This window comes from Typopeltis vanoorti, chromosome 9, assembly GCF_054136105.1.
Source record: "Typopeltis vanoorti isolate ZY-2024b chromosome 9, IOZ_Tvanoo_1.0, whole genome shotgun sequence".
Taxonomy (NCBI): domain Eukaryota; kingdom Metazoa; phylum Arthropoda; class Arachnida; order Uropygi; family Thelyphonidae; genus Typopeltis; species Typopeltis vanoorti.
In genome coordinates, this window is record NC_143557.1 from 27,606,803 (window position 1) to 27,632,500 (window position 25,698).

Genomic DNA, 25,698 nt, shown 5'->3' on the forward strand with positions numbered 1-25,698 from the left:
TATATATATCTTGGTTGTTGGCTTGATGAACGGTGGGATCCAGAAATAGATATAAAGACAAGGATTGAAGTTGCACGGCAGTCCTTCATGAAAATGAGAACACTATTCTGCAATAAAGACCTAAACATGGAAGTCAGATGCCGAATGCTGAAATGTTACGTGTGGTCTATTCTGCTCTATGGAGTTTAAACATGGACATTGAAGGCGACAACCATCAAGAAAATCGAAGCCTTTGAGATGATACAGAAGAATGCTAAAGATATCATGGACAGAAAAAATTACCAATGAAGAGGTCTTAAAATCCATTGGCAAAGCTAAACATCTTGTACAAATAATCAAGAAACGAAAAACATCATATCTTGGCCACATCATGAGAAACAGCAAATACCAACTTCTACAAACTATTTTGGTAGGAAGAATTGATGGCAAAGGAACTAGAGGAAGAAAAAGAATATCATGGTTTGACAACATCAAGACGTGGACAGGAAAGAGCAGTACACAACTGCTCAGATTAGCACAAGACCGCAGTTTGTTCGCCAAGATGGTCGCAGACCTTCGATAGAAGATAGCACAATAATAAGAAGAATTCACTGATTTTTTTGTTTACCAAATGGAAGTCTGCGATGGGACGATAGTAGACAGCATTTTTATTCATTCTAAAAAGACACGAGTCGACATTACCTACAGATATTAATATCCAAAGGCCTACTGTAGAATTTCTGAAATAATTCCTGAAAGTCATAGATGAAATACTTTTGCTAATAAATAATTTTGAAATGACGTATAATTAAACTGGAATTTAGATTTTCGAATAAATATAAACTTTAGTGCATATTCAAATTTTTGGATGAATTTTATTCTTTTGAATATGTGTTCAGGATTGACCATCAGCAGCAAACATGTTCACTTTACTAATAATTAGTTCATTGTACTAAAATACATTTAAAAATAAATAAACAAATATCATACTCTTTTATCTTCTATCCCGCTCAAGTCATAAAATTCCTCCCTAGTAATCATAAAGGCAGCTAGGTTGGCAGTATAAATTGCAAGGAACACCACAGCAAACATGGCCCACACGTTAGACATAAACCGAGCAGTATATCCTCGAGGACAGTCCACGTTCACCGCCGCACCAAACAAAATCGCCCAAACGAGCCAGTAGGTTCGGAAGAGAGAAAATTTATGATCTGTGATAAACATTAATTATAACTATTGAAATTTGAAAATAAGATAAAATAGTATTATTCAGAATTGTCAGAATTTTGTTAAGAACCAAAATTGACAAGTAGCATATGACTTCATTTACATAAATAGTGTTTAAATCAATAAAAAAATACGTTATTATCATCTTTGAAAAATTATTAATTAATCCATAATGAGATTTTTCCCCTTAATTTCAAAACTTGCGAAAATAAATTCAGAGGATATAATTCAAAATGTTCTTCAACATCAAGAAAGAATAAGGCTGCCGGCTAGGACGTATATATATACGTCCAAGTTGCCATGGATGCGAAATGCATATTAAAATTGTAATACCATTCATGTTACATTGAAAAATAAGATGGATACTAAGCGTATGAGGATGCGTATTTGATCCATAATAACCGGTAAGGTGGTTAAAGATATTTAAAAAGAAAGAAAAAGAATAAGCGTGATATAAATAGTCATTCTAATAACAAAAATTTCCATGTCACATTATTATATATTCCAAAAAATCGATGTTTTTATCCTTGTTCTTCCAATTCTTCAAATGATATTTATTGTCTTATCATTTTTGGAATGATTCTCACACAGTCGAAATGTTCTCCAATAACTCCAATTACTTCATGGAACTCCTGTTGATTTATTGATCATATAATTTTTAAAAAAATGGAAGCTGGAAAATGGAAAAAAAGGACTTGCGCCTGCACAAGTACTTTTTTCGTAACAATTAGAATTTTTCATACTTTTTGACCCTATATATATTCGATTTATGAAGAACGGATGCTCTAATTTTATATCTATTGTTATTACAACTGTGAATTCTTCACCGAAATCTTGTAGTCGGGTTCCTAACTTGTAGGAATTACATAATAAAACTTTAATAATAATACAAGAAGCCTCCCTGGTGTTAGTTTAATATACACTTTCACTAATTCCACAAGAAGTGAGTGATTCTGAGGAACATTAACTGGCCTTATGCGAAAAGGGTTGCAGAAAAGTGATTTTTTCGTGTTGTTAAAGACCTAGTTGTATCGGCCGTAAATTTTAAAAGCAATAAATAAATAAATACATCTACAACGCAAAGCAGCAGAACTTGCCGCATGCAGTTGAAAACAAAAATCCATAGGGTGTGTAATTGTGGATGGATACCTCTACATCAATGACTGCATTTCAGTAGTCTAAGTGGTGCCTGATTAATGAAATCAAATTAAAACATTTTATCTCATGACAGTACTACGAAGAAGTCAATCTTTTTGTGATAAAAATGTGCTTTCTGTTTTGTATTGAAAGCATAGAATGGATAAAGAAAATCCATAATCTTGAGATTTTTTTTTCTCTTTTCAACAGTGCATAAGTATATTTCACCACTCTCACTGGAAGGCCGAGATAAAAATTCAACATTGACGAAAGTCATTAAGATACTCGACATCAAATATGGGTCAAGGTCTGGAAGCTCTGTTTGCCTTCGCTTGATACTGATGTTTTATCCGCCATACTAAATATAAGCACCTCTGAACAACTAGCAGTAATATATTACTTAAGCTTGAATGACTAGTCTGCGATTTCAAAATCCACATACACTGCTAATATGCTAAGTTCTTCCACTAGTGCCATTATATTTTGACTACAACTTCTAAATTAAATTTAAACTCAAGGTGCTATTAGAAATAATAGGCTATCTTTGCGATATGGACACAGGTTCAGGGACTACGACAAATAGTTGTTTCGGTTGTATTACTATTCAGTTTTAAATGATAACATGTTAGCTAGCTTTCATTTATGAGTACGCTCTCATTTATTTAATTTTTATATATACTGTACATCAGGGTTTCTCAAACTTTTTCCTGCGATGGAACACTTCACAAATCTTGAAATTTTAACGAAACACCCTGGTTACAGTCGGTGTTTCGTTAAAATTCGGTCTCGTATTCAATATAAAGCTAAGCGCACACTATCGCTGCACCAGGCTGTATCGTATCGCAAAAATGCGACAACGCACACTACAAGCGTGCCGGGCTGCACCGCATCGCATTGAACTTGCTTGACTCCACGTTTCCTAGAATAGATACCTTCATTCATAGATACAAATTATCCACCAGAGGACTTCACTTTCCAAAATCCTCCGAATGGCCAGTCCTGCACCATCTCCTCCTAAACTACCTCATTTTTACAAAGATGCTCTACAACGGTGAAAAAACACAGGACTTCATCACACACTTACAGGATCAACAGAGTCAGCTGTACTTACAGAACCACTATTTTCGAACAGAAACAAGTCTCACAACTGGCCAGCCTTTTCTTTTCCCTACATGGAACTGGGCAGGAATAAGAGTCATACGGGACCTTCTAACCCAGATCCTAAAGTGGAAAGCATTCACAAGCCTACCAATAAAGAACCCAAAAACTGAAAAGCAATATCAACAGCTGCAAGCCTCCATTATTAAAGCCTATCCAGATATCGCTACACCTCAGGAAATCAGTATTCCTTCTAGAAACTGCTCGGGGTCGATATTTCATCTTGTACAATCTGAAGCCTCACTTTCAATTCTTCCCTCCAACTACAAGAAAATATACCACTTCCCCATGTCAGTGTCTCCATCCTCGCCCTTCTTATGTTCATCCTTAACCCCTCTCATCTACAAGGCTGCATATGCCACTCAGTTTTCAGTGGGATCTATCATATAAATCAAAGTGTGCCAAATCAGATTCCGACATACAGTGGAGACTATGGCATAACATCTTGCTAACTCCTTCTAAGCTCTACAAATTTCAGCTAAGCGAAACGGATCTGTGTCTATTCTGTGACGTTTCAGGTAACTTGGAACACACATATCTAACCTGTCCCGCAAACAAAGTGATAATCACCTATGCCCTGAATACTGCCTCTAACACCTGTAACTACGCACACAAACAAGAAGACCATTGGAATTTAGTCCACACAGAAGAAAACAGACGCAGAACATGCAATTTCCTCTTCATCTGCGCTAAGTCCGTCCTCTACAGCAGTGCTTCCCAAACTTCTGGATGTCAGGGCCCCCTTTGCAAAAATTAAAATATTTCACGCCACCCCCTAGAAAAAAAATCGTAATAGAGAGATATATTATTATAATATTTAATGTATTTATATTCAATACAAAACATACACAGCGAATATTGCAAAAATCAAATGCATATATTACATTTTCTGCCTCTTACCGTTTGGTTCTGAAGACGATGCGGGCTGTTCTGGTAAAATATGAAATACTGTCCTTTTTTTTTTTTTTTTTAAGTCTGTTTCTGATTGTTCGCGGGATTTTTTTTTTAATATTTTATCAGCCACTTATCCATCTCATGGTTAAATTTTTTAACGTAAAATAGATCAAATAATATCGCCACTTACCGATACTGGCACACCACAGATTGATAACATGAAATTAGTGAATATTACCTGAATAAGGGAATCCCCGGACCAGGAACATTTCTATCTTTTGTGACTTTTCTCCCTTTACGGTAATTAAGCCTAACGCGAAACAGACAGCAAAGGCAGGTTATTAAAACGTGCATATGATTGGTGCGGTATTAACAAAAGATCGCGAAACCGAAATATAAAAACATAGCTGACAATTGAGTTGAAATGCTAACTCTCTTCAACCGAATTCCATATGTGAAACTGCCATAACATATATATATATATATATGTATATATTACTTAGTTTTAACACTCTTACGAATTTTAACACGTTCGGTTGAATTTTATTGCTGCCTTGGGAAATCGAACTCACACACATCTAATTAATAATAATAGTTTTTAGATAGATACTGTGTTTGCCCATGCAACATATGGTTTTGTTTCTGTATGAGGGGACATGTGATTCATTAATTAGTGTGTTTTTATCCCAGTTGTCTCTAATTGCACTATTTGTTGAGAAATATATTACACAGACTCCTCATACCTTATTCACTGGCATAATAAAAGTACTTGTTTTGATTGCCTCTGCAGTATAGTGGCTGTTAGGGGGGGGGGATGTTGTTTACCACTGCAAGCGAGTTACTATCTCCCCACATGAACTTGTTTAAGCCTTTTTTCATGTGTGAAGTATATGCGAAACTTTTATTGGTAACCGAAAACTAGCTCGGATGACAGTGATAATATAAAACAAGTTTTCATATGTATATAAAGTCAATATCAACAGTCCCTGATTACGAACGCGTGATGAATGGGACAGGAAGATTTGGAGCTTCCCTGAGAGCATTCCAAGTAAATACAATTAACCACTTCTTTGAAATGAAACATATGAATAAGCAATATTTACTAATATTCGTTAAGCGCCGAAATACGCAGGAAGCAAAGTTTGTGAACCAACACCAATGTGTGAATTTTTCCATTAAAATATAAAAAATAACAAAAAAGAAATAACAAAAGTTAAATACGTTTCTTTTAAAAAAAAAAAATCTACTTAGTCTTAAAACATTTTAAATTTGTTTTCATTATTTCACGGCCCCCTCAACAAAACCTACGGCCCCCAAGGGGGCCGCGGCCTACAGTTTGGGAAGCGCTGCTCTACAGCTTCTATCTAAAACCGACAAGAAATAACCAGCACCCATTCTTCACTGAAACTGCACAAACCCTCATGTATATCCTCCGTCGGAAACTAAAAAGCAGGCTTTTATTGGAACTTGAATACTTCAAAGAAACAAGAACTGTCGCGAAATTCATAGAGGAGTGGAATCCAACTGGTACCCTCTTCTGGATTGACGACCACAGTACGCTTCATCTGAAAGATAACTTAGACTGAAACTGAACTGTAAATTTTGAATTTATTTATTGCATTCTCTATTGTGTACCCGAAAGGAAAATGTTTCTTTCTCTTTAATATATATATATATACTTATATACTTATAATATGTAAATAGTCCTTGTTACCTTTTGTCTAATGTATATTTTAAAAAGTTAAATTTAAAAAAAAAATCTATCTATCTATCTATACGGTTATCTGCAAGAAAGGACTTATTTATTATTTTTTTATTGTAAACATAACAATCTTATGAAAGGACTTAGTTCTTTATCTAGATATATTCTCCAATCTCAGAGGTATCTACTCATACTAGTTGTGAATGCGTAAGTGTGGTGATAAGTGATTTATGACAGTTTTCTTCTCCTGGTGTATGAGTTTTTATATATCTTCAATTTCGACGCCATAATTCCTTCTTCGCCACCAGCACTCCTCACCTGCGGCTATAGCCGGCCTGAAGGATTACGTGCCATGGCAACTGCAGATTCTTGCAATACCACAAACTCAGAAAAGCAAAGACCCCCTACCACTTCGGATCCGGAAGGAAGAGCAAAGTTCATCGGAGCTATAGACATAGAAAACAGGTCAGTAAATTTCAAAACTTATGCTTTTTTCAAATCAAGTCGCATCAAACGGAAATATCCTATCGTATCCCAAAACACTGATCACACACAGAAATACCACATCAACCAGCAGTAAACCGATTAACGCAAAAATAACTACCACTGTTACCAACGTTTTCCCGAGAAAATTGAATTCTTATTTTCGCCACCAAAGAAAAAGTCCCATTACAAGATTATCTGACGGAGATCGCCAAGAAATATTACTGATGCTTTTATTATTACTGGTACTGTGCAGGTGTATTTCAGCCACATCTCATGGGACAAACGATACTGCAAAAAGGCATCGATATCAGCGATTATCACTTTGAAGCAGCCCCAATAGCACTGGTCCCGACAAAAGTAACAGTATCAATTGTTCCCCCTGAAATTCCTCATCAACTCATCAGATCCATGTTATCAAGATACAGTTCTGTCACAGGAAAAACACGCATATTGTCAGCAGCCACGAAGAAGCCTGAATTTGCCCATGTCAAAAGTTTCCGAAGACAGGCATTAATGCACTTTCCAAACAAAGACGCACTACATAACCTTTCAAAATTAATCAACACGGACATAAATAGAATTACCTACACTTTCTTTTTATCCTCTTCATCACAGTGCTTCTGTCATGAAGAAGGTCACATTAGGAATCATGTCCCTATATTACCAACAGCAGTTCATCAACAAACATCCCAGCCCAGAATAGCAAACCGGTTGAACAGAACAACATCGTAGATGAAGAAAATCAAAGCATAGGAAAAAGTAAACCAAAAATTCTCTCCCCATCACAAATTTCAGAGCAAAGAAAATCCCGAACCGGAAAAGACAACATTCATGTCACTCTTGAATGTTTCCCAAGTAATGAGATCCAAGGCCCTCATAACGAAGCCTCACAGCACAAAAACACGGATCCTACCAACAGAGAGGACCAGGATGAACTAATTAAAAACAATCCCTGGACACAACAACCAGAATCACCAACCCAGCCCCAACTACAAAACCTCATCCGATAGAAGAAACTACTCAAAATGACCTTTCTCACATACAGCCATTCAAGGAGAAACAGAGTTCTTAGACGATGAGAAAACTGTACTTCCACATGACGACTTTGAAGAAGAGGAAGCTGAGTAGGAACTTCCCCACACTGAGGGTCCCCTAACTATGAAGCAGCTGTCATCTTTCATACAGAAAGTGCGAGGCTCTCCTCACAAATTAACTATAGCCCTTAAATACACCACAAAAATTCCGGAACTAATATCTCACCTTCAGGATTTACACTCGAAATTGAAATGTAAAAAGAGCAGAGCGGAGGTAAACAGGATTAAGCGAATCTACTACATAATATATGGGCTACAAGAACAATACCAGGACCAATATCAAATTAAATTTACAATCAAACTTTCATAAACATAATGTCGTTGAGCCTTTTTTTCTCTCAATGCAAGAGAATGTGCCCCTGCTTTATGCAATAGATTATTCTTTGACCAGGTACAGAAATACAATATAGACCTAATATTCTTCAAGAAACAAACATCAACTGCTCATCCAATTTATCTAGAAGATGGTATAGAGTGGCCTTACGACCTACATTACTCTGCAAGCCAAAAACATCATGGAGCAGGAGTTAGCTTAGGTGTACGTCATCGATCTCCCTATAAACTGAGCGTGATTGCTGATACGCCTTGTATGCTCACATAAAAGCATCAAACCATAATACCCTGCATGCGTTCAATATCTACATACCACAGCAAGATGTTATAGCATCACAAATCTTGGGTTTGATTCAAAACCAATTTTCCAGTATTGACCAAGAAAATGTCATAATAGCTAGAGAGTTTAATTGCATTTTCTCTTGACCAAGAAAAAGACATAGTTCAATGTACTGAACATCGTAGCTTATTAATAAATAAACTTCAAACACTGGTAAACGATAATGAATTCATTGATGTCTTTCGGCATCAACATCCAGATAAGAAGTCCTACACATGGAGGTCAGCAATCACAACAACTAATAGGCCACTCTACCAAGCACTAATGGACAGATACTACATTTCCAAATACACTGTTCCTCTAGTTAGAATATCTCACACATTCCTTCCTTCCTACATCTCAGATCATTGCTTCATCAAGCTGCAACTTTCATTATCGTTGGAAGCATCCAAATCAGGACGTGCCTATTGGATCTTCAACAATACCCTGCTGAAAGATCCAGATTACATAACAAACACTCATGCTTTAATAACTAAACTCACTCACTTAAAAGGGAATACAGAACCAATGAAACCATGGTGGCGCTAAAACCACAAATAAACTTCTTTACACGGATATACAGTCACCAGCAAAATCAACAGAGGGACATCAGAATCCAACAACTTGAAGAAGAGCTGAAGTAGAAAGCCCTGAATATCATTCAGCACTCTAAGCCATGCAAAGACATTCAGAATTATCTGCAAAAGGTGCTCTACGTAGATCACGGCACATACAAATAAATCTTTCAAAAGCCCCAACAAATTTTTTTTATCTTTCGAAAAAAAAGTACCAGGCAGCAAACTGCATCTCGGCTATTAGACTTCAAGATGGCAGCATCACAGAAGAACCAAGTAAAATCATATCTGAAATCCTATAACACTCTAAGAATGCATGCAGGTCTACAGGAACATCCCTTCACCCCATTCACGAAATACTGAAAGAAACAAAAAGAATTTCTGCATCAGTCACTTTAGATGAATTTCCAATCACTCTAGATGAACTGAAAACTGCATGCACAACCTTGCCAAAGAACAAATCTCCCGGCCTTGATGGTCTCACAACAGAGTTTTTCCAAGTCTTCTGATATTAACTCTGACCACGTATTCCTTAAACACTGCAAGAAGCCTACCTCAGTGGGCTCTCACAATCCGTCATGACCTCAGTAGCAGGACTGATACCAAAGAACATCCAAAGAACAGACCACACGGACATCCAAAACTGGCGTCCTAACTCAATAATCAACACCGATTGCAAAATCATTTCCAAAGTTATAGCAAACCGAATAAAGCCAAAACTGCGTGAGGTTATTGGCCAACATCAAGGCTATTCTGTTCCAGGAAGATCAACACATGATAATCTCCATTTAATAAGAGATCTCATCCACATTGCAAACAGCCAAAATGAAAACCTGGCACTTGTCAGCCTTGATCAGGAGAAGGCTTTCGACAAAGTAGAGCACGAGTACCTTTATGAAGTTCTAAAAGCATTCGGCTATGGTTCTTTCATTATTGAAACAATGCAGTTGCTATTTAGAGATGCACTCTTCGGTTTAAAAATCAACAAAAGGCTCACCCGCACTTTGTCATACTCTCGAGGGATCAAGCAAGGATGTCCTCTCTGTGGACAATTACACACACACATTGACCATAGAACCCTTTTTAAAAGAGTACACGACACCATCATCTCCAAACGAACCAGCATAATAGAATCACATTTAAAAATAACTCTGTCAGCAAATGCCGATGCCAATAATAGTTCGAAATGAAGTAGAAATGAGCACCCGCGGGAGCACACAGTCTATATGCAAAAGCCTTAAGGGATAAATTAAACTCTGCAAAAACTATTGGCTTGTGGTCAGGCAGATGGAAGTCTTGAACTGATTCTTCGATCTAATGTACCTGTTCAAATGAAGGACAAATATACTTTGGTGAACACCTTGGCAACACCAAAATATATAATAACCTGAACTGGACGCAGCTGCACAACCGTTTTAAACAGGTGTTAGGAAAATGGAACAGCATTCCTTCAATGTCTACTCTTTCTCTAAGTGAAGCCATTGAAGACATTCCTTCAATATCGTCACTTAGAGAAAGAGTATTAATAGTCAACCAGATGGCTGCGAGTGTGCTATGGCATACCCGCAAAGTACTCACCCCCATAACGACTTTCTCCATCATATTCAAAAAGCAATCACACGTTTCCTCTGGAACAATGCTAACTGGACAACATACTCTGAACTCTGCAAGCCATCCAGTAAGGGACGTCAAGGTCTGATTTCTCTTGAAAACAAGATTTTCTCCTTCAGGATAATCTTTCTCCTAAAGACATTCAGTTTCATCACACTTATTTAACCACCTTCGATTACATCATGAAATAATTCACCAGAGGAGACTAACACTTTCCACAATCCACCAAATGGCAAGATCTGCACCATCACCTCCTAAACTATCTCATTTTTACAGAGATGCTCTACAGCGGTTGGAAAATACAGACTGACAGGAACAACAGTTAGCTCTCCTTACAGAACTTCTATTTTCGAACAGAAACATAACAAGTCTCGCAACTGGCCAACCCTTTCTTTTCCCTATATGGAACTGCGCAGAAATAACAATAATAGGGGACCTCCTGACCCAGACCCTAAAGTGGAAAACATTCATATGCCTACCACTGAAAAACATAAAAACTGAAAATCAATATCAACAGATGCAAGCTGCTATTATAAAAGCCTATCTAGATATCGCTACACCTCAGGAAATCCGTATTCCTTCTGGAAACTGTGCCGAGCCGATCTTTCATATTGTATCATCCGAAGACTCACTTCCCATTCTTCATTTGAACTACAATAAAATATACCACTTCCTCATGTCAGTGCCTCCAACTTCGCCTTACGTATATTTATTCATCCTTAACCCTCTCATCTACAATGCTGCACATACCACCCAGTTTTCAGTGGGATCTTCCATATAAATCGAAGTGTGCCAATTCCAGATTCCGAAATACAGTGGAGACTATATGGCATAACATCTTGCTAACTCCTTCTAAGCTCTACAAATTTCATCTTAGAGAAACTGATCTGTGTCTATTCTGCGAAGTTTGAGGTACTTTGGAACACACATATTATCTAACCTGTCCTGCTAACAAAGCGATGATCACTTACGCCCGGAATAGCCAAGACGATGGAATTTACTCCATACAGAACAGAACAGACACAGAATATGCAATTTCCTCTTCATCTGCGCCAAGGCCGTCATTTACAGTTTCTACCTTAAGCACACAAGAAATAACCAACCCATCCATCACTGAATCGGAACAAACCCTTATGTGTAGCCTACGTCAGAAACTACAAAGCAGACTTTCACTAGAGCTTGATTATTACAAAGAAGAAAGAACTGTCGCAAAATTCACAGAGGAGTGGAATCCAACTGGTACCCTGTTCTGGATTGACGACGACGAAACACTTCATCTGAAAAATAACTAAAAGTGATATTGTACTGTAATGTAATATTGACTGTTACTAAAAAGACAAATCCTGTCTACCACTTATGTATCTTTTGCCCCCTTTCAATTGAACATCTAAAAAGAAAATCCCTATTATAATAAATAAATAAATAAATAAATAATATATATATAAATGAGAGTTATGATGAACTCGAAATTAAGATTACCGAATCTAGAGAAATATCTCTCGATTCATTCCATATTAACAACAGCCTTAGTTACAATACTTAAGTATAAAGAGCTAATAAGCTTCATTTCGGCAATGAAAACAGGAGAAGGCTTCAAAACAGGAAACAGGAAACAGGCCTCAAAAAAGGCTGAAACCGGGCTGGGTAGTGACCTCCCTCCATAATGTAATAACAGCATAAATTTCCTAGGAAATGTGTTTTTACATTATGGAAAATACCTAAGAATAGCGATCTGAACTTCCCCCACCTTTGCAACGAGTCGTCTGGTATTGTACTACGTACTAGGATCACTTGCATTGGCTAACGCTAGTGTCGCCGATACTTTATAGTTTACTATATTCGGCAAGAAACTCTCTGATTCCAATCTTTGAGTTTCTTATTCGGTTTTAAAACTATGTGGGATTTAATATCCCCTTAATTTAAGTAAAGCTTAGTTACAATCTTTCTGACGTACACATTGCCACTGTCCGGTATTGGCGCACTCATGACAGCTCACGCAAGTAGTCAACTTCAATTGGAACTCCAGCACGCATTCCTGTTTTAAAATGTACTATTGTCTTTTATACTAGATCTGTTGATGTAATTTTATCATGTCTCTGTTATTTTATATAATTCTTTGTCTGTGATACCTGAAGAAGTTGATTTATTCAACGAAACTAGTAGTATCTTAACATTAAACATTATTCTTTTTCATTCTTGGTATATAGTTATTCAAACTAATTTTTTATAACATTATCTACTGAGTAAATATGAACGATAATATATATATATATATATATATATAATTTCAATATATAAAATATATTATGTATATAATAACAGAATTTCAAGATTTCAAGAGCATTCTAATCAAGGGATTGAATTTATTCGATTTGTCTAATCTGCTAGCAGATTTACAAGATATGTTGTCATCAAAATTTAGTTTTGATGACAACATATACACGAATTGAAGGGTCGAACTGTTAACCGGCCTACGATTCTAATGTAGGATGGGTTCACAACACTTAATGGATTGGGATTACATAAATGCAGACAAACGCAAACGCAGTTTGATTTATTGCGCCGTGTATTAACTTGTTTAATATTAATATTTGTAAATTAAACCCTTGTTAAATTAATAATACAAATGTGAATGGTCTGAATAAATTGCATGCACTTTTGATATTTATCGATGAACAAGGCTAGTTACGATCAACTGCTACCATTCAAGGTGAGGAAGGGCATCTTAGCTCTGAGAGTGTTGATCAGGGCGGTTATGTTCAAATCCCTAATGATAACATACTTTCAGGAATATTTGTAAACAAATATGAAATGTCTTTTTCAAGTAAACAGAGAGCCAAATTACTAGTCTCTCAGATATACAATGTTAAAATAAGTAAAAAATGCCGATTTTAATAATTTTAAATATTTTTCTTCATGAATTCTAGCTCCGTCTAATAATGTTTCTATTACTTACCTCTTGGTGGCAACATCTTCATATCATATCCAGAAGGACTGAGCCATTCATAAAAGAAAATTGCCAAGGCAGCTAACTGAATACTGATCAGAAGAATCATGAGCCAAGATATTGTATCAAACGGTTCTACAGAAAACAGACGACAAAAGAATAATTAGATGAATATCCATCAAACGATTTTAAGAAAAGTTACATTTTTATTGCTACTCTTTTTTTCTACTACATAATAGTTTACACTGTGATTAAACCATTTTAAACTTTTTAAAGTATTTTTAAACTTTAATATTTTTATACTATATCGCTTCTTTTTATTTTATTTTTATCCTATTACAGGGATATTAGTGAACTTTTAAAATGTTTCAAAATGTTATATATAATATATCTATATTAGCCTTTTAATTCGTTTCTGTACAAAGGAATGATGATGTGAAAATTGGCGGGTTTAGTTGTCATTGGTCAGTGTAGCAGTAGATATGAGATGATGCTGTTTGCTTAATTTAACGAGTTGACACTATGCCGAAATAAGTCATGAGAAAACATATTTCGGAGAAATATAATTTTCAGACACATAAATAGCGTGTTCTCGTTTTGGGCATGATCACTTTTTGGACACACCATACAGCAACTTCTGATAATAAGCCGCGTAGCTTGAAACATTTCTCTTCACCAAGGACTAGGTTGTCCGTCTGGTTGGGTGAATGGACAACTAGCCAACAAAATTCGATCGAATCCACTCAACGATAGTCAACGACTTTTTGTCGCCTGACTTGAGACCACCATCGCATTATCTAAAACTTCCCCTGCCTATTTGTAAAGCTATTAAGGGATTAAATTATTTTAATCTGAATTTAATCTCTTCTAATTTATTCTAGTCTCATCCACAAAATTTGTTCAAGACTTTCATAAGATGAATGATTGATTGATTACTTAGTTATGTAAAAGTGCATTGTTCATGATTGTTGTACATCAATGTTTCCTTGCTGAAAACATTTATTATGGTGTTGATTGTGAAGATGACAGCTCTAGTGTGGTTGAAAACAAAATACATTTAAAATAAAGTTATTTACATTTTCCGTTAGAAAATACGTCAATCTATTAAACATTAATACTCAAACAAAACAATAAATATAATATACGTTCTTTTTTCTCTCTGTCTGTTCAAATTATTCTTTGCCAGTTATTTGCAACAATTTAATTTTTCAAATTCAGTATCGTTCTTATGAATTCGTCCCCGAGGCAAGTAAATTATTATCGTGGCGTAACTAAATTACCCAAATTTGAATTCTATTTTAAATGAAAAGCTTGAAAATGACCCCAAAATTCATTCACAATATGGACAGCAATATTGATCTCATCAACCAACTCAGCTCTAAAAGATTTCAGTCCTAGTCACACGGATTTCCTCTCCCTCTTCTCATTACGTACTGTAACTCATGGAACAGAATTCATGGCGGCAAACGACGATATACTCCTACGTTTGCCCGCAAAGCCCATAATAAAATTAATACATGCAGTCTTAAGTACTCGTAATACACGCATCAGATTCATTATTAGCACTGTAATAAACCTAATTATGAACACTGCAATGGGACCAATGTGTAAGTTACCAGATGGACATGATAACTCACGCATTAAGCTTCAACCACCACCTGTTTCCGCACGGAAAAGGTATCAGATACTTAAAGAAATAATCAGGTGCATAAGCACGTGGCACTATTATTGCTGATCATGACGAGAAAGCGTTTAGAGTGAATTTGGAGAAAACATCAATTGCAAATTCATCGAGAAGCAAGCGCTGTGCACGAGGGACGAAGGAAAGTAAAAAATATCCTATAAAATATTATGTGAATGAACACCTTTCAGGAGCTAGTATTAGGCATAAATTAACACGCTATACAGTTTGAATAATAATATTCCGAAAACAGCATTTTCTTTTTTGGTTGGAAATATATGGGTTGAATTCTAGAATTCGAATAGACATAATTTAAATTTATTAGTTAGCTCGTATCATGTTAATACCATAGGGTTTTTTTACTCTCTCAATAGCCCACCACACAATAACCAGCTATGAGACAAAAAAAAAGTGAAAAAAGAAATAACATTCAAGAATAGCTTGTGTAATATCTTCTACACTTGGCCTAAATATGGCAAAATACAGCTTACGCTATATTTTGCCATATTTAGTCCAAGTTGACTAGTAAGTTGACATTGACTAGTAAGCAACTATATCAAACCGTGCAGAATAATTGCTGTCGTGTTAGTGAAGGCAGACTTTAAGGAACAGCTAGTGTGTTATAATCTAAATAGAGAAGAATTAGGAAAGGTAGAATGATTAAAGTGGTTAAAAATGTTCAGAGCATTCGCAAGAACAACAGGTAAGAATCTGTCTCGGATAATAGAATAGATTGGAAATAGAACAGATGATAGAAATCTCTTCATCTGGATCATTACCAAGATAATTTGACAAAAAGTCGTTTCTCCTTAAATTTCCTCTTCTCAGATCACAAGGTAAAGTGAGTCACAAATATCTATTAGGAATCACTTTGATAGATGTAATCAATTTTTAAGATCATTACGGTAACAAATGTTGACTCGTATAAGTAATATGGATAAACGTCATGTTCAAACTTGCCTAGCAACTGTTACGATAGTCTAACAGAATAGTATCATGGCATATGATTGTAACTTAAGTGATGTGAATATATTCTTGTTAAGGCGATGTGTGATATTTTATACTAATTCTGCTTCTCCCGTAATGAGGAATAAGCTACCACTATAATCTTTACATTTCCATGTTAAAAACTTTAATTTGTCTCTACGTGAGAAAAAAACAAACAAAAAAAAAACGTTGCGTTACGATAAATGCTTTGCTTATTCTCTATATTTTTGTGTTCAATTTTAAGATATTGGGTTTTTCAGATATATTGGAAAAAATAATTAGATAAGCTTATATTCTCAAAAGTATCCCAGTAAAAAAATTACGTTTTCAATATTTATCCACTCTTTCTGGATTCTTTAACCAATGTAAACTTTACTTCCTGGAAATTAAGAAAAGCTGTTTGGTGAATAAAAGAATAGCCGTCAAACTGCCTTTCAAATAAAGCGTACAACACAGTTATTATTAATGAAATGACGAGATAGGATCCCTAGGCGACCCTTAGACAGTGCAATACTAAGGTGATACACGCTGAATAGTTATAATATCGTTTAATATCGTAATCTGTAATCTTTCGATTATTTTGAAACTGAGTTTCACTGCGATTTTTTTTTTTAATCGTCTCCTTTAAATAAGGTGCATACTTTTTTGGAAAATTTTATGCATCGATACGAAACATGAAAACGTTTCATTATTATACGCGGTAATTTAGTAATATAGTCAATAATTCTCTCTTGTTTTTTTAACCACTTTTTTTACAAGTCGTACAATAACGGAAATAAAATTCATGCCTTTCAAGGTTTTTCGGTGTCATTTTTCAGTAGATGATACCACTTTATTATAAACTTTAACTTTTTTTCTTGCTACAATAGTACTTCTTGGAACTAAACTCAACACTGTTCAAGGTGAATCTACTCGTTGGATGAAAGGAGGAAGCCAAGAACTTCGATATTGGTTTCAATTGACTTAGATTGAAAGCTGCAGACGAGAATGTGAAAAATGAAAGTGATCCTTCATATATAAAAAAGTACGCACTTCGACCAATCATGTCGTTGACAGAGAAAATTGCTTTCTGAAAGTCAAGCTGAAAGATTTTTTTAATCAGTTTCACTCTGTTATAAAGCAAGAAAATTTTCAATTTCGTGTTTGCAACAGAAAAGTTTTAAGCTATAATAGAAGCATAAAAATGTGAAGAATTCCTAAATTTCTGATATCAGCAGCGAGAATGAAAGGAAGGAATCAGAAAAAATAACATCTAACAAGCGAATGATTCCTGAGTAGGAATGCGAGAAGTGAGGAGCTGCAAGGTGCTTATGACGACCACATTAAAAACTAGCAGCCGTGTCATTTTAAATTACAATGTTAGTGGTCAAGCACTTTACATTTACCTTTAAAAGAAAGATAACTGAAAGAACCATAACAGTAACGACGGAGTAAGAACACTTCTATGAGATATGAAATATATTCCAAACAAATATCTGAACATATAAATTCAGTGGCACAGAAATGCTGAACAGTGAGAAGAACGAAGGAATGGTGCAACGGTGGCCAGAATATGGCCGACGAAGAAGAAAAATCATCATATAAAAATCCTCTATAGCTTTTCCTGCAAGTTTTGAAAACAGTAGTGTTCCTTGACAGCCAGAAAATAATATAAACTTGCGTTATTTATCTGATTCACATTATGATCAATTACGTAAGTTCTTTACGTAGTTGATCAGGTTAATTCGAGCTGACAGCCTGTACAAACAATGACTAAGTCTAGGTTGTTTTCTGAAACCAAATTCTATACTCACACCATCCCCACATTAGAGGACCTATAATCAGACTTGGTTATATCAAAAATATTAATATTAAAATACTGCATGAGATTACACAGTTCTGGTTGAAAACAGGTAACATTTCGGTTGTAATATCGGAAACTTTTTTCAAAGAAGGCGAAGTATCAGTGGAAGGTTCGGCTTTTCCTTTGTGGAAGTACGGTAATTGGTATGAAAGTAATGCCGTTTTTTCCCCTCAGAAAATATAATTTCTTTATATTTTATATTTTAAATATAATACTATATCTTTTATATGGATTAGTCCTCCAACTTTCGTGAATATTCTGTCATTTTTCAGTAGTCTCCGCTATTCCGTACGAAAGTTTGCCATCTGTGGGTGAGACGCAGTATGACGATGGCATAAAAGGTTTAATGCTTAAATTAGAGCTCATCTCGAACCGTTTGTTTTAAACAAATAAAATGTTTGTTTGTTTAATTTGAGAACTTGCATCGTTCTCAAAATAGTACTTGGAACGCACCTGTCAGAGGATCAAAAAGGTGGTAGTCAACCCTTATGATATAGAACCTTCTGCCACTTATTTGGTGTCAGAAGGTACTAAATTAGAATCGAGATGAATAGATATTCTATGGATTGTCTCTTTGTTTCAGAGTTCAAATGCTGAGTCCATGTTTCATTATATTTCGCAATGGTGACAGAAATCTTCCCAACCTTTGTTGAATCAATCTAGTTATAACGAACCCAACTAATTGTATTCTGCTAATATGTTATCAACTGATAATAAAATTCCACTAAGATGACGGTGATGATGGATTCTCTGTCATTTTGTTAAGCATTCTATGCATCTGCTTAAGTGGAGTACCGCCTCTATATACTTGCTCTCAGTAAAGTTTAATAAATTATTATGCTCATCTTTTGAGTTAGAAAGAAGAAAATAAACTTATCATAGCATAGAAAATTGTTGTCTCCTTTGCTGAATTTCCCATGAAGAAATATCTAGTGAACTTGCATAATGAGCAATATATGAATTTCGTATTCTTAAAATTAATGCGTTCGTATAATGGTACTGAGCAATGGACAGATGAACGAACGAGAATCGTGTCTTTAAATTAGAAGAATTAAATCCTATGATTTCCAATACCAGAAATATCGCAGATTTATTCGAGTCTGAAATTCTATAGTGGACATGCCTACTGTATGGCTTAATTTAATTCACAAGTAAAAATGCGAGGTCGTAGAAACTTAGCTAGTTACATGTGAGTTCGATCTGGACTAACACATAATACTATTTCCATAAGAAATAAATGACTTAGCATCTTATTATTGTATACATATAAGCAATGCATGTGTTCTGATAATACACTAAAAAGTTTCAAACGTGATCGGGAGCCAGTGATCATAACCTTTAACATCATGTGCTTTGTTATTGCACTGTTTAAAAGGACATTTCGAAACTTCGAAATGTCCCTTTCATAGTTTACTGATGCAACAGGTAATTTTGAGGTATGGATTCTTACCAATGCATCAGAATATGAACATCAGCCACTGTATGAACAATTTCTTGTAATATACCCATCGGTGTATTAAACCATAACTCACATTATTAATATGTAGTCTTATATATGCAATTTGACTACTAACGATGGATAGGCTCGCTCTCAAAAATGTAGATGACTAGAATCTGGAAAATAATATCATTGGGCTGCACAGATCTAATAGGCAGAGACGAATAGGAAGCGCTGCCTTAGCTGCCATCCAGGATACGATAACTTAGCTTGAAGATACTTTTTTTTAGCAAACACCTGTTGTTTCATCTGTGTATTAATAAAATACAGCTGAAGCAATTGTTTTAATAAAACACAGCTGAAACTGTAACTACCATGAATATCTTTAACACTAATACCACTAGTAAATAGTGTTCAAGATATTCATGGAAGTTACAGTTTAATAAACAGTGAATCCATCTTGAAAATAGACTCGTTGTAAATGTTGTTTACAGAAGAGTTAAGGTGATCACTAAGTTAATGTAGACATGCAATATGTATAATTCAAAATGACTGAAATAAATTTGAAAATAGTTAGAGACAATTTCCTCTAGAAGGGCAAACTTAATGTTTTTTCTTTCAGTTCTTTCAGACAAATTCGGAAGATTATTATTAGAATTTGTTTCTTACATTTTACCATTACTCATAAGCTTCCGTTTGAAATAGCTGGAAAGAAGAAAAGTATATACATATTTATTGATTATAAATAGCACACTAAATCAATTTTTTTACAGTGCACTAAAATTGTATAATGCACAATTCTAAGAAATCGATGTCTCTTACCAAGAAAAGCCTTTGGTGAGATGATTCCAGTTCTCTTAGCAACAACGATTGCAATTCCCGTTTCAAGGAAAGGTATGGTAAAATCTACCGCGCTTTGTCTCTCCTGATTGATTTTGATAGAAGTAACAACAATATCTGCTTTGTGTCTCAATAACTCCGATATGAGACCGTTCCAGGTTCTATTCTATAAAGAGATAATTAATAGTGATAGTTGAGAATTGTCTTTTAGCATACTCATTCAATATATGTTTACTGATTATTCACATCCTTGTTCTTAGCACTGTATCTCTTTCCGTTCGCGCTGACAGTTTGTCACTTTGTTAATGTAAAAATCACTCTCAGCCTCAAAAGACTCGCAAGGTTTTAAAAATAACGATCTCCGAAAGCATCTTATTTTTAATAGTGGAGGTTTCTCTAATTGTTTCGCATTACATCTCTTAGATAATTCAAACACCAAAAGGAGAGCTTGAAAAAAAAAAAGAACATCGCCGTTGTCAGTTAAATGATATAATGTATTGGAAAATAGAGTGATATGTAGCGATCTGTAAGCTCTTACCTATCAAAAATAGATCATGTGCAACGGTCCATTATTTAATCGACCCTTGCATTTCGATCCCCCTTTCGCTTCTCATCCGAACTTTCCAATTTGCAATGATATACTCCACAACGAAGCCACCTTCCCTACAGAAAAGCTGCTTTCGTTTTTTTATTTATCTATTTTTTTTGTAGCTTAGTCTTCTTCTTTGGAAACTGGGATTTAAATCACTTTCTCTTTTGTAATATTCCATTTCAAGCTCACCACAGTACTGAAAATTTCCACCAAAATAGACCATTCGAAGAGTTTGAACACTTTATATCTAGAAAGGCAATATTTTCGCACTGTCTGACGAATTTCAAATCTTAGACTTTTATACTCAAACCAGTAGTAGTTAAACAAAAGACCTTCGACTTGTCCAGGTGACTTTATAAATGCCATTGCTTTTCTACTGTGAAGGCTATGGTCGACTCGGCCTGAGATGTGCATTTTTATGAAACCCTTCTATAAATATAGATAATTGCGTTAGTCTATACGTGTCTCAAGGTGCATCATTTTTTAATGAGCTAGTAAAGAAAATGTACCTTTCAATCAGTAGTGTTCCATGATTAATATACTAAAAGAGTACTACAAATTATTCCATTCTTTGTTAGGGGTATTTAAATCATTTAGAAATAAAAATTGTATTAGAGGTAGTTACGTTCATTTTTTTTAAATACAAAAGAGAAATGACAAGAAGAACAGAAATGACAAAAATAAGTCCATTATCTCATAAGCACTCAGCGTAGCTATATCGGAATACTCGATATGGATTATTTCTCTTGTACATTGGGAAGCAGCTTGAGGAATGATATATCTATTTCTGGAAACACTCGAATCTTTCTACCAGAACTAGACTAGAATAACAGAAAATAATTTATAAAGTATTTTCAGATAAAACGTGCTTTTATGTTCAGATAAAAGTGTTACATGAGACAAAAGGGCTTTTGTTTCTCCAAGAAACGGAAAATCGACTTAGAAAAGACCCACAATTAAGTCACGCAATTCATAATTTTAGCTGCTTGGACGTAATGCAATAGAAAAATTGCATTTAATTACTTTTTGAGAGAGAAGACATTGATCGGTGATCGTTTTTTCCTTTTGAATGAATCGAATAAATTTGATTAGGTCTTCAATAGAAAATTTGTCAAATTTATTGTAAATATTTACAACCATTGTAAGAAATGATTTCACTGACACTATATGTACACGAAGGACATGAGCATCCACAGACATTTTTCCAGGGGGAGGACAAAGCTTGTAGACAAATAATTACATCAATAAATTTTTATTTAATTATTTAATTTTTTAGGTTTGTTTTCACGAGTGGATCCCAGCGAGGGGCAAGTGCTTCGTTTGCCTCCCTTCTGCAGACGCCCATGATGCAGGGTGTTTTCTTCTTAGCAGATTCAAAAGAAAGTTGATTATAAAATAACCTTATTTAAAATAATTCTTTTAAATGACTAACAATCATGCCCATTGAACTATTCGAACGTATAGCCTCTTGTCTAGAGAGCGGTACGGTATCTACTCTGGCAACCAGGCCAGCCATTTGTGATCGTATTTTATATTTTATAGGAATATAATATGAAACGTTGGAGGTATGGGACAGTAGGCAGGAGTAACTTAAGTCTCTTCAACTAGAGCAGTATAAGCACAATGGAATCATGCTTATTACCCTTTGTGTTTTTGCGAAATTGTATAGGTAGACGGATGCACGCACGATGTTATCGCTGCTCCAGTTTATATAGGTTTGAAGTGGATTTAACCCATGTTTTTAATTTGAAAGTGCTGCTATTTAATTCCACTAATCATACTGAAGACAGCGGCGTTTAAATAATCAAAATCCGCTAAGTAGCATCCAAATTTTGTGTGCTGAAAATCATAGAGTGAACTGCTGTCACCAACCAACAAAGATCAAAGAACATCGCCATTTTAAAAGTCGCACTACAGTTGCTAAAGAGAAGAAAGTCCAAAGGTCACTGAGACAGCGAAGGTCAAGCACAATGAGCTGTCACAAGTGCAATAAGTCATTAAGTGACGAAGAGGTCGGGCCACATTTTTCTGGATGTGGCTGAAGACAACACTTCCAATGTTCTGGGATCTCAGAAAGCACATGGAAAGCAAAAGGAGTCGCGAAACGGACCGAATGATGCTGTATACAATGTCGTGAGAAAATGAAGAACAAACAACAGACACGAAAGAAAAGCAACGACGCACATCAAAGTAAGTCTCTTCCTGATCCTAAAATTACACACAACTTAGACTATTTCATACGTATGGTTAAAGATTTGCAAAATACACACATGGAACAAATTAACCAAAAATTCAAGGAGTACGAATAGTACACACAATACAATAACATGACTATAGAAGAAATATTAGGAGCAGTGCAAGAAATAAAGACAAAATTAACAGTAGCCATAGAAACACAAGAAACACTAAAGCGCGAAATCGAAGAATTGCAGAGAGAGGTAAACACACTCAAGTATCAAATGCAGCACATGCTACAAAAAGAAAGAAAAAAAAGGACTTCAAATTGAGGGAATACCAATAGAAAATACAGAAAATTTAACAGCATAATGCAACTGATTGGCAGCAAAATTGGCATTCTAGTTGCAACCACAGACATTGCCTCTATTAACCGAGGCCCACAAAACAGCAAAGAGAGAGACCGCCAATAATCATCGCTCGTTTAACCAGCAGAAGCCTGAGAGACTCCATTCTTGCAGCAAGTAAGAAAACAAGGCCGAAAACTGACACGAAACTTTCAACACCAATCTATATATCTGAACACTAGACTCCATACTTTAAAAATCTTTTATACCCATCAAGGAAGACAAAAAAAGAGAAACACTACAAGTTCCTGTGGACTAAGGATTCACAGATATTTATGAGAAAGAATGAAAACGCTGGAATTTATATAATTACAAGAGAATCCGACCTACACAGCTTACCAATATAAACACTAACTCTTCTCGTCCTCAAGAACAATATTAGAAATCACTAAAAAACTATATAATGCCTCAAATATGTCGCATCAAATATAGGCGAACATATCCAGTCAGACAATATAAACTTCAAGGTCTTTGACTCTTTGAAGGAATGATCAGACAACATTTCCACCAATACCAACTTTACTATCATACACACGCACAAAAGAAGTATACAAAACACTGGCTTACACTGGTAACACTGCTCAACTACACCTTGACAAATATAGATGCGCTAATACTGACTGATGTTGCAATAAACGACATAGAAATTTACGCATACAACATTAATAATTACCAAACCTAAAATTTATGTAGATCAAACAAAAGAGGAGGTGGTATCGTGGCATTTATCAAAGGAAAATTGAAAAGTGACTGAAAAAACAAACTAATTTCGAACATGCGGAAACACTAATTTTGGAAATCACAAGTAGTCACAAACATAGTATCAAATACACAATACACATAATATACAGACTAGCAGATAATAATCCACTTAGCTTTCTGCATGAGTTAGAAGAATGGCTAAGCGGCATCGAACCCCGTAAAGCACATAGGCTAATCTTAATAGAAGACATTAATATAAATACTCACTAACACATACCTTGATATACTAAGTGAGTAAAACATAAACGCTACCATTAACTCCCCATCAAGAGAAGAAATACACAACATTCCAGTAACACAATCATACATTGATCATATCATCATATCAACATACGGGCTTCAATCCATAGATATACATCATCAGTAACTTACGTCAAAATTGGCGATCACTATTTTTTCTCAACTTCGTTCTAATATGTTACCTACCCCACCCCCCATCACCACCACGACCACCACCACCACAAAAGTCAACATATTTCAATCATATTAAAGAGCATTGTCAAAAACCTTGTAAACATTACAGACTGGAATTGCCTACTTAAAATAAATGATCCTGTAACATTATATGAGAATTTCCAACTAAAGGTCACAGAAATATACAAAAAAGCAACGAAGCCTACATAAACGTGGCGACAAACAGACAATAATACATGCATAAATGGCGATATACTAAATAGTTTTACTATAAAAGAAAATCTATGGAAAAACTGAAAAAAATCACCCATTAACACGCATTTACAAACATTATACATAAACACAAGCAATCAACTAACAACAAAAATTCGTAGGGCAAAAAGGAACTACTACTTCCAAAAATTCATGGAATATAACGACAACATGAAGCAAACTTAGACTACGCTCAACGAATTAGTAACTCGAAACAATATTGCAAAAAGTTTCGGTCAGGATGCAAACCAAGAACTACCAGACTTATTCAACCTCGCCTTCACAAACAATATCACACAACTCAAAAAAGACAATCTACCGACGATCAACAAAAAACTACCGACGCAAAGTCAACAACGAACTATGTATTTTCCACCTGTAACAAAACAAGAACCGAAAGAAGCACAATAACAGCTAAAACCAAAGACCACTCCATGAAGAGATAAAATAAGACTCACAGACTTTTAACACACTTTGAACAAATAAATCCAATACTTTTGAAACTCGTGAACATAATATTCGACACTGGCATTATTCCCCAACAACTAAAAACTGCAATAATTATGCCAATTTACAAACATGGTAAAAGAAACGATACTCAGAATTACAGACCAATTTTCAAATGTTCTAGAGAAAATAACAGACACACCAGACTACAGAACTATCTGCAGAATTAAACATCATCTCACAAAACCAATATGGCTTTCAGAAAATAAAAGACACCATCACCTTATTAGGAGATATCGCCGACGCTAAGAACAAAACTCTCGACAAAAACAAGCACGCCGTCGTTATACCGCTTGATTTAACCAAAGCATTTGATACACTTGAACATGACATGCTAC

General features: G+C 35.2%; 1 protein-coding gene across 1 annotated transcript in view; it reads right to left on the bottom strand.

The window, feature by feature from the left end:
* LOC150102939 (glutamate receptor ionotropic, NMDA 2B-like) overlaps nucleotides 1-25,698 on the bottom strand; it is a 173,188-nt gene that overhangs the window by 38,075 nt on the left and 109,415 nt on the right. The window contains exons 8-10 of the mRNA XM_090397451.1: nucleotides 20,234-20,417; nucleotides 13,472-13,597; nucleotides 970-1,190 (exon numbers count right to left, since the gene is read on the bottom strand). Coding sequence (XP_090253577.1) covers nucleotides 970-1,190; nucleotides 13,472-13,597; nucleotides 20,234-20,417 — 531 coding nt within the window. The remainder of the gene's footprint in view (nucleotides 1-969; nucleotides 1,191-13,471; nucleotides 13,598-20,233; nucleotides 20,418-25,698) is intronic.